The 16213-nt window shown below is 69.7% G+C and overlaps 2 protein-coding genes across 2 annotated transcripts; one reads left to right on the forward strand and one right to left on the reverse strand.

The window, feature by feature from the left end:
• Window positions 1–2147: 2147 nt before the first annotated feature.
• Window positions 2148–10356, forward strand: APEH (acylaminoacyl-peptide hydrolase). The gene is made up of 22 exons (XM_079794972.1): window positions 2148–2344; window positions 2420–2552; window positions 2938–3064; window positions 3332–3425; window positions 3539–3614; window positions 3696–3853; window positions 4015–4152; window positions 4237–4328; window positions 4407–4447; window positions 4529–4650; window positions 5113–5173; window positions 6269–6366; window positions 7001–7052; window positions 7773–7861; window positions 8195–8333; window positions 8725–8808; window positions 8886–8966; window positions 9295–9383; window positions 9480–9670; window positions 9754–9856; window positions 9948–10054; window positions 10135–10356. Exons 1-22 carry the CDS (start codon window positions 2333–2335, stop codon window positions 10238–10240), a joined length of 2193 nt encoding a protein of 730 aa, XP_079651098.1. The 5' UTR covers window positions 2148–2332; the 3' UTR covers window positions 10241–10356.
• Window positions 10357–10672: 316 nt separating this feature from the next.
• MST1 (macrophage stimulating 1) lies at window positions 10673–16194 on the reverse strand. The gene is made up of 18 exons (XM_079794973.1): window positions 15477–16194; window positions 14454–14601; window positions 14268–14380; window positions 14075–14189; window positions 13845–13981; window positions 13650–13770; window positions 13413–13531; window positions 12990–13158; window positions 12755–12885; window positions 12572–12674; window positions 12344–12480; window positions 12220–12255; window positions 12008–12128; window positions 11757–11834; window positions 11475–11621; window positions 11291–11397; window positions 11060–11199; window positions 10673–10949 (listed from the first exon to the last, which is right to left on the reverse strand). The coding sequence occupies exons 1-18, from the start codon at window positions 15577–15579 to the stop codon at window positions 10788–10790; spliced, it is 2187 nt and encodes a 728-aa protein (XP_079651099.1). The 5' UTR covers window positions 15580–16194; the 3' UTR covers window positions 10673–10787.
• Between the last annotated feature and the right edge of the window lie 19 nt (window positions 16195–16213).

A 16213-nucleotide genomic window follows, 5' to 3' on the forward strand; every position in this document is an offset into this window, starting at 1 on the left:
CTTCTTTCTCTCCTTTATCTGAGGGGGGGGGGAGTGCTGTACAAAGTCAAACCAACAAGTTTACAGTTGTAAGTGCGATGACGAGTCCTCCACATGACCTTGTGACGTGCGTCCTCCGTGCCCTGTGAGAACTCGTGCTACTTCCGTGTCCCCCCCCCCGTGCTGTGACGAGGTAATTCCGTGGCATCAGAATAAAAGGACTTGATACCCACAACCTGCAGGCCGTCTCGGATGGTTTCTGACGCGCGAAGGCTGAGCGGAGGAGCGAATCCCCGCACGGCCACAGCCCCGCCGTGGGCAGCTGCAGGCAGAGCGCGCAAGTGCCTGCCTGGCCAGGGCCACGGCCACGGCCACGCCGCTGTCCGAGTCGCGGCCCCCAGAGGCGCCCGGGCAGGCCCAGGCTTGGCCCTGGAGGACGGCCTCCTCCGCCCCCGTCCAAACTGCTTTCTGGGCTCTGGCCCCAGGGAGACGGGCGGGCGGGTGCTGCCCCCTGGTGCCGCCAACAAGTCCTACGCCCGCCTGCCTGGCTGTGTCTGCTCCCACCCCCAAATGCAGGGGCTGCCAGACCTCAGTCCTGCCCGGAGGGACCCGCTAACCTTCCTAAAGGAGCCCAGCGTTGCTGGGTAACTTTAAAAGCACAGACCAACAGACAGAGGCTCAGCCTTGCCTCTGGCCTCCCCCCTCCCCAAGTTAGAACCTTGATGCATGTCCTTCTTGTTTGTATTTTTCTATTCTTTTTCATTTTATTTTATTCTTTTTTTAAAATATATTTTTATTGATATTTTACAGAGAGGGAGAGGGATAGAGAGTCAGAAACATTGATGGGAGAGAAACATCCATCAGCTGCCTCCTGCACACTCCCCACTGGGGATGTGCCCACAACCAAGGTACATGCCCTTGACCGGAATCGAACCCGGGACCTCTCAGTCCACAGGCCGACACTCTATCCACTGAGCCACACCGGTTAGGGCTCTTTTATTCTTTAAAAATATATATTTATTGATGTCAGAGAGGAAGGGGGAGGGAGAGACGGAAACATCCATGATGAGAGAGAATCACTGATCGGCTCCTACTGGGGACCGAGCCCGTTACCCGGGCCTGTGCCCTGACTGGAATCGAACCCAGGACCCTTCAGTCCACAGGCTGATGCCCTATCCACGGAGCCAAACCGGCTGGGACTCTTCATTTTACACGGAAGTTGGGAGGTCAGCTCCTCCCACTTATTTCTGCAGGTTCACCGGTACTTGGGGGGCCACCCCCGGCCCCCAGCCTCCAGCCTCTGGCAAGCTGAGCCTGGCGTTTCTAGCGGGTCCACTGCACAGCCCCGAAGGCAGCACGGGGTCCCCCGCTTTCCTGGTGCAAACACCGCGGAGAGGAACGTCCCAGCCCCAACCTCCCACCCACCGCGGCTGGGCCGCTCTCCCTCGCTCGCTCTCAGGGGGTGCTCACAGCCAGCGGCCTCAGGACCGGAGGACTCCCCCAAGGGGCCGATGGGGCTGAGGGGGAAGGCGGCGGACCGCGGCCACCGCAGCGCTGGCTCCGGTGGAGCTGGACCCACCGGGCCCTCCGCACCCAGAGCGTGGCCGGAGGCGGGAGGCAGGCAGAGGCCACCGCTCAGGGTCCCACCAGGCGCCACGGAGGGGGTGCGGAGGGCTGAGGGGCAGATAGCGCGGGGTGCGCCTGGTGGCTGATAACCCAGGCGACGCCCCGAGGCTCAGCAGCCCGCCCTTCGCCCCGCACCCCGCGCTCTGGAGCCCCGCCCCGGTCAGGCCGGGCGCGGTCCGGGAAGGTCTGCCCGCAGGGCGCCCGGCGGGGCCCAGAGCCCGGGCGGCGGGGTTCCTGCGGGGCCGGCGCTCGCACCCCGTCCGTCCGGTGACCCGCCCGCCCCTCCCCGCACAGCCTGGCCGGCCCCCGGCCTCCCCCGTCTCCCTGGGGCCTGTCCCCCGGCCCCGCCCGGCCTGCCCACCCTCCTGCGTGGCTCCCACCGGCCGCCCCCTCTCCTGGGGACCCTACGCCTCTCCTCCGGGACTCGCCCGCGGCGTGGCCCCGACCCCGGCTCTCCCCAGCCCCGCGCGCCCCCAAAGCCGCTCCTCTCCTCGCGGTCCCGCCCAGGACGCCCCCTCGGGCCCCCGGCTCTTCATCGGGGCCCCGCCCCTGACCCTCGAGACCACGCCCCTCCGCCAACGGTCCCGCCCACTCGCCGGAGGTCCCGCCCCTCCTCCGGGAGGCCGGGCTGCGCGAAGTTCGGGGGCTCGTCCGGGCTCCGCCCCCCGAGCCTCACTTCCGGGCGCCGTCCGCCCCGCCCCGCCCCGCCCCGGCGGCGACGGCAGTCATGGAGCGGCAGGTGAGGGCTCGGCCCGCCGTTCGCGCGGCCCCTGCGGCGCGGGCCGGGCCTGACCCTGGTGTGTCCCCTGCGCAGGTGCTGCTGAGCGAGCCCGCGGAGGCGGCGGCGCTGTACCGGGCCCTGAGCCGCCAGCCCGCGCTGAGCGCCGCCTGCCTGGGCCCCGAGGTCACCACGCAGTACGGGGGCCGCTACCGGACGGTGCACACCGGTGGGTGTGGAGGGGAACGGGTGCGGGGGCAGTGGGGGTGCAGGGCAGGCTGCCGGACAGCGCCCACGTGTGCGGAGGAAGCCGGGGTCCGAGGGCGTGGGGCTGAGGGTGCACCGCGCACGCGGCGTTCTGGACGCGCCCCTGGTGCTGAGCTGAGCGTGCGGCGCGGGCCCGGCCTGGTGCCGGCGGGGGGCCTGGAGCGGGGCGCCGCGGGGGTGTCGCCAGGAGGCTGGGCCTGAGCTGCGGCGCCGGGTGCCCGCCCTGCACCTGAGGGCCTGGCGGCAGGTGGGGGGCGCGGGCCTCCTGGGCGGAGGGCGGAGGGCGGAGGGCGGAGGGCGGAGGGCGGAGGCCGGAGCAGCGGCCTGAGCAGCGGCCTCTCCTGCAGAGTGGACCCAGAGGGACCTGGAGCGCATGGAGAACATCCGCTTCTGCCGCCAGTACCTGGTGTTCCACGACGGGGACTCGGTGGTGTTTGCAGGGCCCGCGGGCAGCAGCGTGGAGACCCGGGGCGAGTAAGTGTGCGGCAGGGCCCAGCGGGGGGCCCGCGCCAGGCTGTGCCCCTGGGGCTCCTGCCTCCTGCCGGGGCCTGATAAGACTGGCGTTGGCCCCAGACTTGGGCCTGGAGTGGAGCCCGCGGAGGCTCGGGGAGGCGGGGGAGAATGGAGCCCGTGCCCGGCGGAGAGGCCCGGCCAGGGGCCACGGTGGGGCCAGGACTGCCAGGTGGGTGTGGGCCGTGCTGGGTGGGAGGTGACCCTGGCCTGCCCCCGTGTCTTCCTCAGGCTGCTGAGCAGGGAGTCTCCCTCGGGCGCCATGAAGGCCGTGCTGCGCAAGGCGGGGAGCGCCGGCCCCGGGGAGGAGAAGCAGTTCCTGGAGGTGGGCGCAGGGCAGCCGTGGCCGGGCCCCCCTGATGGGCCCTGCAGGGGACCAGGGGGCGGGCAGTGGGGCTCAGCCTGCACCGCAGGCAGCCTGACGCCCGATGTGCCCAGGTCTGGGAGAAGAACCGGAAGCTCAAGAGCTTCAACCTGACGGCGCTGGAGAAGCACGGGCCGGTGTACGAGGACGGTGAGGCGCCGGCTGTGAGGGCGGGGTGGGCAGAGGGGCGGCCGTCGCCCGGGGCCCCCCCTGACCGGCCCTCTCACCCAGACTGCTTTGGCTGCCTGTCCTGGTCGCACTCGGAGACACACTTGGTGTACGTGGCAGAGAAGAAGCGCCCCAAGACCGAGTCCTTCTTTCAGACCAAAGCCCTGGACGTCAGTGATGACGAGGCGGCCGGGCCCAAGAAGCCAGAGCAGGCCGTCAAGGTGCTCCGGGCCGCGGCCAGTCCGGGAAGGCCCGCAGGGCGGCGCCGGGCTCCGTGCGCACCCTGCCCGCCCTGCGCCTCGCAGACCCAGAGGCCCTGGCTTCCGGGGGGCCGGGCTGGCCCTGGCGAGGAGGCTGGGTGCTGAGCGTCTCGTGTCCTCAGGGGGACCAGTTTGTGTTCTACGAGGACTGGGGAGAAAGCATGGTTTCCAAAAGCACCCCGGTGCTCTGCGTGCTGGACGTCGAGAGCGGCAACATCTCTGTGCTCGAGGGCGTCCCCGAGAGCGTGTCCCCCGGACAGGTGAGCCGACTCCGCCCACAGCTTCGGGGGCCCGGCCCGGCCTGAGCTCACCCTGCCCCCCCTGCCCCGGGGTCTTGTCCACAGGCCTTCTGGGCCCCCGGAGACACGGGCGTGGTGTTCGTGGGATGGTGGCACGAGCCCTTCCGGCTGGGCGTCCGCTTCTGCACCAACCGCAGGTGAGGCAGCGGGCGGGCGGGCAGGCGGGCGGGGTGTGTGGCTCAGGCCGGCCGTGACGCGAGTGTCTGTGGTTTCAGGTCAGCCCTGTACTATGTAGATCTCACCGGGGGCAAGTGCGGTAAGTGCTGGGCCCCCCGAGCTGTCCTGACCCGCCCGGGCCGGCCAGCCCGCGTGACGCTCCCGCTTCCGTCTGGCCCAGAGCTCCTGTCGGACGACTCCCTGGCTGTCTCCTCCCCCCGGCTGAGCCCGGACCAGTGCCGCATCGTCTACCTGCAGTACCCGTCTCTGGCCCCCCATCACCAGTGCAGCCAGCTGTGCCTGGTGAGCGGGAGGGGGCGGGGCCGGTGCGCAGAGGATGGGATGGGGGAGAGCTGACGTCACTCTGCTCCCCGGGGCCCCTCGTGGGCCTCCTGTCCCGGGTGGAGGGTGGTGTGAGCCCTGCCCGTCCTCTGGAGCGGGGCCTGGGCTGCCAGTGCTGCTGGCACGGAGGGCTGTGCGCCGTGGAGACGGCGCCGTGAGGGCGTGCTCCGCGTGCCGGTGCCCTCCCTCTGCCTCAGTGGCACGGGGCGGCTCTGCCAGGGGCTTCGTTACCGGCTCTTGCCCAGGAAGAGCTCTGGCCCGAGAGTGAGTCGGAGGCCCCTGCAGACGTCGGCCCAGCTCGCAGGAAGGAGCCACAGAGGCTCCTCCCGGCCCCCTTCCCGGGTTACCCCGGAGCGGACTGGCGCGGAGCTCTGCCTGAGGGCACCGCCGTCCGGCCTAACGGCCTCACCGTTGTGTCCGCAGTATGACTGGTACACCAAGGTCACCGCGGTGGTGGTGGACGTGGTGCCTCGGCAGCTGGGAGGTAAGGGGCGTGTGGCGGCGGGCGGCGGAGCCTGCAGCGTTTTCCTCCGTCCGTCCCCCCTGCGGGCCCAGCCCCCGGGCAGCCTCCACAGGGAGCAGGGCCAGCGCCACGGGCAGGGTCCGGATAGAGGGCGTCAGCTGGCCCAGCGCAGGGTCCGAGCGGCCACGCTGGCGGGACGTGGGGGGGGTGGGGGGGGAGGATCGCGAGCCCGGCCGCAGCTCCCAGTTAGATTTGTCCGGTTTCCCAGCGGCTGCCTGGAGCCGCCGCTCCCTCTGGGCTCTCAGGACCTGCACTGGGGCCGCGTTGTCCCGCCCCCGCCCCGCCCCAGCCCTTGATCAGCAGGCGCCTGGGAGGGTGCTCTGGGCCGACAGGCTCGGTCAGTCTCGGTGCTCGGTCTCCTCGGGACCCTGGGCTACCCCAGGGCGTGCGCGGTGAGTTCTCAGGCCGCCCGTCAGTCTGGGCGCCGAGTTGGGGAGGGCGGCCTTTCCTCCCTCCCCCCTGGCTGTAGGGACGCAGCTGGGTGCCTGGCCCTGACCTCCCGGCTCCCCTGTCTCCGTCCGTGGAGGGTGGTCACCCTGCCTTCCTGGGGCATCGATGACGTGAGGGTGACATGATAAAGAGCAGGAGCGCCCGGCTGGCTGGCTCAGGGGTTGAGCGTTGACCCAGGAACCAGGAGGTCACGGTTTGAGTCCCGTTCGGGGCACAGGCCCGGGTTGTGGGCTCGATCCGCAGTGTGAGGTGTGCGGGAGGCAGCCGGTCCATGCTTCTCTCGCATCCTGATGTCTCTCCCTCTCCCTTCCTCTGAAGTCGGTAACATTGTAAAAAAGAGCAGGGTCCCTCCCGCCCCTGTGCCAGGCCCTCTCCCCTGGCACCGTAGGAGCAGGTCGCCGGGAAGCCAGCCTTTCCTCGGAGCCCGCCGTTCCCAGAAGCCCTGAGCTCTGCCTCTCTTGGGCCTTCGGAGAGCCTGCCCTTTGCCCCCTCCTTGGGGGCTCCTCATTGCCTGGGGTGCCCTCCTGCGTCAGGGGTGCTCCCCAGCAGCCAGCCTGACCCGCCCCCCGCCCCCCGCACGCACACCCTGCTCTCCTGTCTCCGCAGAGAGCTTCTCCGGCATCTACTGCAGCCACCTGCCGCTGGGGTGCTGGTCCGCGGACAGCCAGCGAGTGGTTTTCGACTCTGCTCAGCGCAGCCAGCAGGTGAGGGGCCTGACTGCTGAGAGGCGGCCTGTGACCAGCCCCCGGGCCCCTGGGCCCAGGGCCCCGCGTCTGCTCCCCGCTGGCTGCAGTACCCGGCTACCGGGCCTCGCCCGCCCCTGAGGCCCTGCCGGCCCCTGTCCTGGCTGCCCTTGTCCTTGAGGCTCTGGCTGCCCTGGGGTCCCCGGTGCCGTCCTTGGCCGCGGTGCCCCGGAGCAGCCACCACAGCCTCCCTGGCCTCCATCCTCCGCACACAGCTGCACCCCTGCGCCAGGCATCTCCGCCAGGGACAGGGGGCTGGCACTGGGGGGCCTAACACTGCAGGCGGAGTGATAGAGGGCGGGGGCCTTCTCCCAGGGGTTGGGTGGGGACACCCAGTGTGCCGGGCCCGTTGGGTGTGATGCCGTGTGGTCCTCGTTCTGGCTAGAGCGGGCTCAGGCAGCCCTGCCCAGGGCGCTCGGCACGTTGTGACGGGGCCAGGGTTTGAGCTCAGGCCCTCAGGCCGCTCCCTCCCGTACCCAGTAGCCGTCACCAGAGTTGCTCAGCCCTGGCCTGGCTCAGGCGTCCCGAGGGGAGAGGAGGTGGGGGGGACCCACAGGACCCGGGGCAGGAGGCCACCGTGGCTCCTTTCTGTTAGGACCTGTTTGCTGTGGACACCCAGGTGGGCACTGTGACCTCCCTGACGGCTGGTGAGTGGGGGGCCGAGCGGGCCAGCCAGGCCGGGGGGCGGGGGGGCTGGGCTTGCGCTGGGGCAGCGGTGGCCCTCGGCCCTGTGCCGCGGCGTGTCCTGCAGCCTTTCCCGCCAGTGCCACGAGGACCCTGACCAGCCACAGCCGCCTCCCGCTCCCCTCGCGCCATGTCCTGCCCGGCCCTAGAGCGGCCCCACCTGCTGCTCAGCCCTCCGCAGCCCCAGGCACAGGCACCGGCCCGGGGCAGCCCTGTGGGCGCCCTCCTCCCTCCTCCAACCAGCTGGTGACCTGCCCTGGTCCTGCCCTGACTACACTCCTCCTCCCAGCTACCGAGGGCCCGGCCCCGGCTGCACCTCACCGTAAGGCCCTGCTCAGGAACCTCCTCGGACCCCACTGCCAGGATCTCCCCCGCCCCCACTGGCCCCGTGCCCCGGCCTGGCTGCCGCCATAGAGTGGGGACGGGCGTGGCGTGGGGTCCGGGTGTCCCCAGGTCTGGCAGTCCCCAGGCACAGCCAGTGTCCGATAATCAGCAGCAGACTGAGCAGGAGGCTCACCCAGGGCCGTGTGCACTGGGGGGTCTGGGATGGTCCCGAGCGGCATCCCTTCGCTCCTCAGGGCAGGAAGGCACCTGGCTTTCACGCCTCCGGCCAGGGACCGGCTCCGCAGGGAGGGGGTGGGAAGGTGGCCCTGCAGGTGCTGAGCAGCCGCTGCCTTCCCCAGGGGGGGTAGGAGGGAGCTGGAAGCTGCTCACGATGGACCGGGACCTCATGGTGGCGCAGTTCTCCACGCCCAGCCTGCCCCCGAGCCTGGTGAGTGCCGGTGGCCCCGGCAGGAGGGGCTGTGCAGGCAGAGCTCCGGGGTCGGCACTGGCCCGAGTCTGCTGGCCAGCAGGTGGGAGGCCAGGTGGGCCCGCAGCGTGGTCCGCAAACTGCCAGGCTGGGGTCTGCCCTGCACACAGGTTCCTGGGGCCGCGCCCCGGCCTCTGGCTGAACAGAGCGCAGGGAGACGGCGCCTCGAAGCCGCGGAGGGGGGTGTGTGCCACGCCCGCTGGAGGGGCAGAAGGCTCAGCGTTGAGAAAGCTGCCCACCTCCCCCCTGGGCAGAGGCCGCCAGGCCCCGTGACACCCCCTTTCCCCTTGGCAGAAAGTTGGGTTCCTGCCTCCCGCGGGGAAGGAGCGGTCAGTGGTGTGGGTGTCCCTGGAGGAGGCCGAGCCCATTCCCGACATCTCCTGGGGCGTCCGGGTGCTGCAGCCGCCCCCGGAGCAGGAGAACGTGCAGTTTGGTGAGCCCGGGGCGCAGCCCTCCCCAGCTCCCGGCACAGCGTCCGCCCCTTTCCTGCCCCCGGCTTCAGGGGGGGTTCTCTCCGAGAGGGTTCTTCCCCTCTGGACAGTCCTGGGGAGGACGGTGTCCAGGCGTCTGGGCACCTGCTCTGGGTATCAGCCTGGAATCCCCAGGCCAAGTCGCCTGTGGTGGGGAAACCAAGGCACAAAGACAGGCCTATGCGAGGCCTGTGACCACGCCTCCCCCAGAATGCGGCCCTGGCGGAGTGGGGCTCCTGGGTCCGTGTGGCCGTGGCCAGGCCTGTTCTGGAGGTCAGCCCCAGAGCTGCCGCTGCAGCGCGGCCTTGGCCGGGCAGCCCCGGTGGCCCTGCTGACAGCCGCCTCTCCCCGCAGCTGGCCTTGACTTTGAAGCAATCCTTCTGCAGCCCAGCAACCCTCCGGATAAGACCCAAGTGCCCATGGTGGTCATGCCCCACGGTAGGCACCTGGCCTAAGAGCCCCCGCCGCCCACCACCCCTCCTGGCTGCTCCTCACCCTCTGCTCCCCGCCTGCAGGGGGGCCCCACTCATCCTTCGTCACCGCCTGGATGTTGTTCCCAGCCATGCTCTGCAAGATGGGCTTTGCGGTGCTGCTGGGTGAGTGACAGCCCGCAGCTCGCAGGGCTGTGGGGGACGGGCGGGCCTGTTTGTACAAGCACCACAGGTACCACCCTAGTCCCCGGCAGCTCTGTAGCCCGGACCTGGTAACTACCACCAGGAACTGCCGGGCCGGGCCGGGCCCTGGCTCCATGGCCAGGTGGTAGGAGACGCCCTGGGGCCTCCCAGGGAAGGCAGTGCTCGCCCGGCAGCAGCCTCGCCTCCCCCAGCCCCTCCCCCGACAGCCTGTGCAGCTGGCCCCGGACGGTGCGGTGTCCAGGGGGCTGGAATGCCACTGACCACCGTCTGGTCCCTTCTTGGCCTCCAGTGAACTACCGTGGCTCCACGGGCTTCGGCCAGGACAGCATCCTCTCCCTCCCCGGCAACGTGGGCCACCAAGACGTGAAGGACGTCCAGGTAGCAGGGCTGGGCTCCGACTCCTCGGACTGGCGGGCGCGGAGGCTGGGGGTGCCCTCGGGCAGCTGGCTGAGGTGCGCTCTGCCCGCCCTGTAGTTTGCCGTCGAGCAGGTGCTGCAGGAGGAGCACTTTGACAAAGACCGAGTGGCCCTGATGGGCGGTTCCCACGGCGGCTTCCTCTCCTGCCACCTGATTGGCCAGTACCCGGAGACGTACAGCGCCTGTGTGGCCCGGAACCCGGTGATCAACATCGCCTCCATGTGGGGCTCCACGGACATCCCCGACTGGTGAGCGCCCCCTCCCGCCCTCGCCCGGAGCAGCCCATCCCCACGGAGCCCGCCCACGAGCTGCAGGGCTCCGTCTCCCGCAGGTGCGTGGTGGAGGCGGGCTTCTCCTACAGCAGCGACCACCTGCCGGACCTCAGCATGTGGGCGGAGATGCTCGACAAGTCGCCCCTCAAGTACTCCCCTCAGGTACACAGCCCGCCCCCCGCCCCCCCCGCCCCCCTCCCGTGCTGCCATCCATGCAGCGCCGGGGCCTGCTCACCCTCACCCGCACCCCCAGGTGAAGACGCCGTTGCTGCTGATGCTGGGCCAGAAGGACCGGCGGGTGCCCTTCAAGCAGGGCATAGAGTATTACCGCGCCCTCAAGACCCGCAACGTGCCTGTGCGGTGAGTGCAGGGCGGCCCTGGAAGCTGGCGGGCAGCGGGGGGACCCCCCAACTTCAAACACTCCTGCCTGCCCCCCACAGGCTCCTGCTGTACCCCCAGAGCACCCACGCCCTGTCCGAGGTGGAGGTGGAGTCGGACAGCTTCATGAACGCCGTGCTCTGGCTGCGCATGCACTTGGGCAGCTGAAGGCCCGCCCCCGCGCCCGCCGGTGGGGGCGCCCTTGGCTCTGGGAGGCTCCTGGGCCCTGGACTCTGGACGGGTGAGCGAGAGCGCGGGCTGTCTGGTCACAATAAATGAGGAGTCTGGTTTGTGCGGGTCCTCTGTGCCCAGCCCCGCCCTCGGTTCAGAGACCTCAGCCATGGGGACCTCATCTACCTCCGTGTGGGAGGGGAGGGGCCGTGAGGGATTCGCCCGTCGCTGTCCTGGCCACGGGGCTCCCCCAGGCCAGCTCCCTCTGCTGCAGCCCCTTCGGTTAGCAACTGCCTACACCACCCTTAGGCGGGGGCCTGGGAGGTCCTGCCCTCCCACAGCACCCGCAGGCTGGGGTGGCCCGAAGGGCAGCTCGCCCACCCAGGGTGTGCAGGGCCGAGCCCCCAGGCCCGAGCGGGGAGTTGCCAGTTCATTCCCTGGAAGCAGAGACTAAAGCACCGCCCGGGCGTGAGGAGGAAAGGTGGCTTTATGTCCGACAGGAAGCTCCGTCCCTCCCCGCACAGGGAGGGCATCGAGGCCGGGCCTAGCCCAGCCGCATGACCTTGTCGATCCAGTCCACAAACACAGAGACGCGCATGAAGACGGCCGGCCAGCCGGGCCGCGCGCACACGCGGTTGGGGATTATAATTCCCTCCAGGACCCAGCAGTCGTGGGTGAAGCAGGCAAGCGGGCCCCCGTAGTCGCCCTGCGGGGGGGGGAGACCGGGTGAGGGGCCTGTGCCGAGGCAGGGACTGGGCCCCGGAGGTGCACTAGTCCAGGCTGTTCCCACGCCCTCCCTGTGGGGCCCGCACCGACCTCACAGGCGCCCACAGGGGCCAGCAGCGCCCTGGTGCACATCTCGTGCTCCTGGACGCGCCCGCGGTACTTGACGTTGCACTCCTGGTTGGAGATGACGTTCAGCAGAGCCACGTTGAGGACCGAGTTGTTCCCTGTGCCTACAGGACGGGAATGGGAGGAAGGCAGGCCTTGCGGGAGGACCCAGGGCTGGCCTCTGGCCTGAGCGGTCCGCCCCGCGCCGTGTCTTACCTCTGGTCTCGCCCCAGCCTGCAATCTCACACTTGGTCCCCGGAGGCACCACGTACTGCTCGGGGGGCAGGCAGATCAGGGCCACGCGCTGGTTCAGGGCTACGGGTCTTTGGCAGAAATGAGGGCGCTCAGGGCCCGAGGCCGAGGGCCGGCCCCGCCTCACTGCCCCGGACCCGGCACACACCTCTCCAGCTTGAGCAGCAGCAGCTGGGAGTCCGAGGGCCCGCACACCATTTTGGCCACTGGGACCCGCTGCAGGCCTGGCTCCTGGGGCTGCGGGTTCTGGAACATGGTGCCCAGCCACACCTCATAGCCCACGAGAGGCTCGTGGCTGGGAGACAAGCTGCTCAGTCAGGACTCCTCGCTGCCCGAGGCCCACCTGTTGGCTGGCCTGGGGAAGGCGGCTAGGGGGAAGATGAGGCAGGGTGATGGGACTGGGTGGGTCCCCAAACCCAGGGAGGCTCACCAGGAGGAGAAGCACTGCTGGGAAGTCAGCACCCACTGCTCCTTCACCAGGGAGCCCCCACAGAAGTGCTGGCCATGCCTGGAGGATGAGGGTCAGAACGGGGAACAGTGAGGCCTGGCACACGGGCTGGACCTGCCACCTCGCAGCTAGAACCTCTGGAGCCAGGACAGGTTCCCACCCTCCGGGGCACACACAGGACAGCCTCGGCCCCTGGGCAGCGGGGGGGGGGGGGGGGGGGGGTTGGGCCTCACCGGTTGCGCAGGCTGACGGTCCAGGGTGAGTTCCCAGGCTGGCCCCCCACCACACGCAGCCTGGAGGGGGACCGGTCCTGGCGGGGCTCCCTCTTGCCACACTTCTCAAACAGCACCTGGTCTGGGGGCGGGATGGGCCCGATGTGACTCCTGCTGCGGGCAGGTGGGAGGCACCGGCCGGGCACCCCCACCCACGCCTGGTTCGGCTGTACCTGGGGGATCTAGGATGGACGGTGGTTGGTCCTCATCTGAAAGGGGATGTTCGCCCCGTTAGAAAGCCAGCCTTAGGCTGTGGGGGCTGGGAGGTGGGATGGGGTTAGGGGCAGGGGAGCTCACCGCAGCGCCTCAGCGCACAGTAGTCGAAGGGAGTCCGTGCGTCCGTGGTGTGGCACCAGGGCCCGTGGCTGTCCCCGTCCGGGTTCCTGCAGAAGTTCTCCTCCAGATGCGCGTGGGGGGCGGAGGAAGGAGTGAACCTGGGCGGGAGGGGGAGCAAATTCAGAGCAGGACCCCAACTCCCCGACTGGCTCCAGTTTGAGTTCGGGCCGGATGTGCCAACCAACTCACAGCGACTTGTGCGGCGCGTCCGCGGACCAGAGCTGGCACGGGACGCCCTTCCGCGTCTTGCTGACCGAGCCGCGGTACTGCTCCCCGGTGCCATAGTAACAGTCTGGGCGGGCAGGGGGCTGCGTCAGCCGGTGCTGGCCGAGCCCTGCGGCCGGGCGCCTCCAGCCCCAGCTGCGGCCTTACCCTCGGGGCGCACGTCGTCGGTGCAGCGCCGGATCTGGTAGCAGAAGGCAATCCGCATGCCAGGCCGCGTGGTGAAGCACCAGGGCGCCTCCGAGCCGTCGGGGTTTCGGCAGAAGTTCTCCCTGAGGTCCCTGGGGAGCGGCTCCGCTCAGCGCACCTGGGCTGGAGCCACGCCCCGACACCGCCCCAGGCCGCGCCCCGGAGCCGCCCCAGCGACGGTCGCCCGCCCGCTCACTTGCACGCGTATTTCTCGGGCGCGAAGCGGTGCTGATGCGGGCTCTGTGCGTCCCAGCGCTGGCAGGGCACGCCCGCGGCGGTGGTGTTGGCCGTGCCCCGGTAGCCCTCGCCCTTCCCGCGGAAGCAAGTGAGCGTCGTAGCTTCTGGACGCGGCTGCGCCTCGGGACCTTGGACGAACCGAAGCCGGTCGGAACTCGAGTCAGAACTGAGAGCCAGGCTAGGGCTGAGGCCGAGCCCCACTTCCGCGGGTCCCCTGCCAGATCACGCCCCGCCCCTTTCCCAGCGAGGCCCCGCCCCACTTTCCCGGCCCCGCCCCCTCCCCAGCGAGGCCACGCCCCCAGTTTGCCAGGTGCCCAGCCCCGCCCCTTTCCCAGCGAGGCCCCGCCCCCACCTTCCCAGGCGTCGGGCGGGCCCGTCCTACCGCAGCGGGGGAGGTCGCAGAACTCTCGCTCCACCTGCGGGTCGGTGGTGTAGCACCAGGGCCGCTCCGAGCCGTCGGGATTGCGGCAGTAGTTGTCGTCCAGGTCTTTGTCAGGGAACCTGGGGGCCACGGCCGGACGTGAACCCCGCCCTACTGCCTGCCATCGGGCCCGCCCCTGGAGTCCCCAGCCCCCCACTAGCCTGGCCCCGAGGCATGGGGCCCCCCGCCCGCGCGTACTTGCTCGGCTCAAAGCGGTGCGGGTGCGGGCGCTGCAGGTCCCAGCGCTGACACTCGCGGCCGGACTCGGTGCGGTCCACGGCGCCGCGGTAATCCTCACCGTTGCACGAAACGCAAGCGGCTGGAGACAGGGCAGTGGGTTATGGACGGTGTGGGGCTGGTCCTCGCCCCCAGGCTCGACCCGGATTCGCCTACCCTCCCGGCAGGACTTGATGCCGCAGCTCTGAAAGCGCACAGCGGGGTCTGTCGTGTAGCACCAGGGGCCTCTGGGGTCCCCGTCGGGGTTGCGGCAGAAATTCTCCTCCAAGCCATTCTTGGGTGTGGGCATGTACCTGGGTGCAGAGAGCTGCGATATAGTGCGTTTGGGGGGGGGGGGCGGGGGACCGGTGCCCACCGCAGGGACAGAGAGGAGGTGTCTGGCTCACTTGTGGTCATTGGGGTGCCTGTGGCTCCAGCGCTGGCAGGTTAGGCCACTCCTGGTGAAGGCCTTGGTGCCCCGGTACTTGACCCCATTGTCCACGATACAGGTCCGCACGTAGTCTGGGAGAGATAGACCCACGTCCACAAGGCCTGAGGCCAGCACCCCTGTCCCGGGCCACCCTTCTCCTCAGCCCTCACCTTTCTTCTGGAAGAGATCGCAGCGCCCTGAGCGCTGCAGCCAGGTGTGGGGCGAGTCCTGGGTCCAGGGCAGCAGCTGGCAGCCCTGGCTGCTCATGTTGTGGTGGAAGGCCCTGGGAGGAAGCACAGGGTTACGGGGGCCCAGGCTCCGCTGCCTCGGTCTCTTCTAGGCCCCTCGCCACGCACCTGCAGTCCAGCAGGCGCTCGCAGCGCCCCGCACACTCCTCGGCGTCTGCCACGTCCTCCTGCCAAGGCCCGGGCCCCGCTGCGTGCAGCAGGTGCCGCAGCTCCGTGCCCCGGAGCACCTGGAAGTCGTTTAACGGCGAGCGCTGCCCTGCAGGGGGGTGTGCGTGTCAGTCATCATATCGACACAGCCACGCTGTGTTCACTCAGGGAATCCGAGCTACGAGGTTCGCCCTGGCCCACGCGCTCAGTGGTTAGAGCGTCTGCCTGCACACGAAAGGGTTGCGGGTTCAATTCCCGGTCAAGGGCACATACAGGAGTTTTGGGTTCGCTCCCCACCCCCTGGTCAGGGCTCCTGTTTCTCTCTCTCCCCCTCCTTCTCTCCCTCCCACTCTCTGAAAAGCAATGGAAAAAATGTCCTCTGGTGAGGGTTAACAACAACAAAAAGCTACATGCTTGGGGACGGACTCTGTGGACACATTCAAGGGTCAGACCCCAGTCCAGGGCGGGAGAAGCAGGCCCCAGACATGGGAGTTAGCACCTGTATCCGTGTTTCGTGGGCAAGGCACCAGGCCCAGATCTGAAACATGCACTCCATGAGAGCCATGGGGCGCGGTGTCTGCCCGATGGAAGTTGTCTCGTCTCATCTCTCAGCTGAGGACGCCAGGCCCAGACCTGTCCCGCTGGCCAGGCAGGGGCGCAGCCACGCTAGCTCGTCTTTCGGACTCCAAGGCTGGTCTCTCACCAGCACCAGGGCGTGTGCTAGGGCAGACCAGGCTGGGGAGGGACGACTGCCCGCATGCGTGCCTCTGTGCCGTCCCAGCACCGCCTCGATGCCCAGCAGACAGTCTGCCAGCTAGACTAGGCGGTGTGCACCGTATTCCCGGGCCGCCTGTCTGACAGAAGCCAAAGTGGCTCAGTGGGTAAGTGAGCTCCTGGCTTGAAGGGCAGGATGGGCCTGGGGCTGACCTCGACCCGAAGGCAGATGGGGCTGGGGGGGGGGCTGGGGGGGCAGGGCACACTCACCAGGAGCCCACGGGCACTGCAGCAGCAGCAGCAGGAGTGGCAGCCACCCCATCCTCCCAGCTGGAGGCTGCACTGTGACCCATCGCAGCCCCATCCGGGACATTGTGAAACCTGTCCCTCCAGGATTGGGCGGCTCTGGCTCCACACCCCTGCTCCAGGCCTGCTGGGGCCTGACCTGAGACCCAGTTACAGGAATAGGGGTGGGGCCAGGCCCCCCGGGCGAGGGGCGAGGGCCCTCCCTGCACAGCTGGCCCCTAGGAGGCTATGCAGTGGGCAGGTGTAGGGGACTCTTGAGGTGCCCGGGGAGGGGGCGGAGTCCCCCTGCAGCCCAGGCTGCTCTGAAGGGAAGCTGCAGCCCCCCGCAGTGGTCTGGAACCTTCCTGAGCCTGTGCCCCCTGGAAAGGGGGGAATGTTCCCTGCCCAGCCCCAAAGCCGCCGCCCCTTTGGCTGGCTTATCGGCCGCAGCTGTACAGATGGGCCCACACCCGGACAGCCGAGCCCAGGGAGGACTCCCGCCCGTCCGCAGAGGGAGGCGGGGGAACAGGTAGCCGGGAGCTGGCGGGAGCCGGGGCGTCCTCGGGGGCATCTGGGCGGGCCCCCCGGTGCGGGAGGCGTGGAGGGCGGCCCGGGCGGCCGTGGGCCCTGGGGCTCGGCGGCGAGCTCCTCCCGCGGGGCAGGGTCCAGGCGGCGGGAGGCGGGTGTCTGCGGGGCCGAGGCGGGAGCACGGCCCGGGCGGC

Source organism: Cnephaeus nilssonii, assembly GCF_951640355.1.
Source record: "Cnephaeus nilssonii genome assembly, chromosome: 17".
Classification (NCBI taxonomy): domain Eukaryota; kingdom Metazoa; phylum Chordata; class Mammalia; order Chiroptera; family Vespertilionidae; genus Cnephaeus; species Cnephaeus nilssonii.

Bases quoted from the DNA above. Each gene is read 5' to 3' on its own strand.
- APEH (XM_079794972.1), top strand. The intron at 3,854-4,014 runs GTGCTCCGGGCC...TCGTGTCCTCAG, and splicing joins AGCCAGAGCAGGCCGTCAAG to GGGGACCAGTTTGTGTTCTA. The intron at 4,448-4,528 runs GTAAGTGCTGGG...CGTCTGGCCCAG, and splicing joins TCTCACCGGGGGCAAGTGCG to AGCTCCTGTCGGACGACTCC.
- MST1 (XM_079794973.1), bottom strand. From the start codon at position 15,579: ATGTCCCGGATGGGGCTGCGATGGGTCACAGTGCAGCCTCCAGCTGGG. The intron at 12,886-12,989 runs GTGAGCGGGCGG...GCCGCTCCCCAG, and splicing joins CCCGAGAAATACGCGTGCAA to GGACCTCAGGGAGAACTTCT. The intron at 10,950-11,059 runs GTCGGTGCGGGC...CCCCCCCCGCAG, and splicing joins CCCCTGTGGGCGCCTGTGAG to GGCGACTACGGGGGCCCGCT.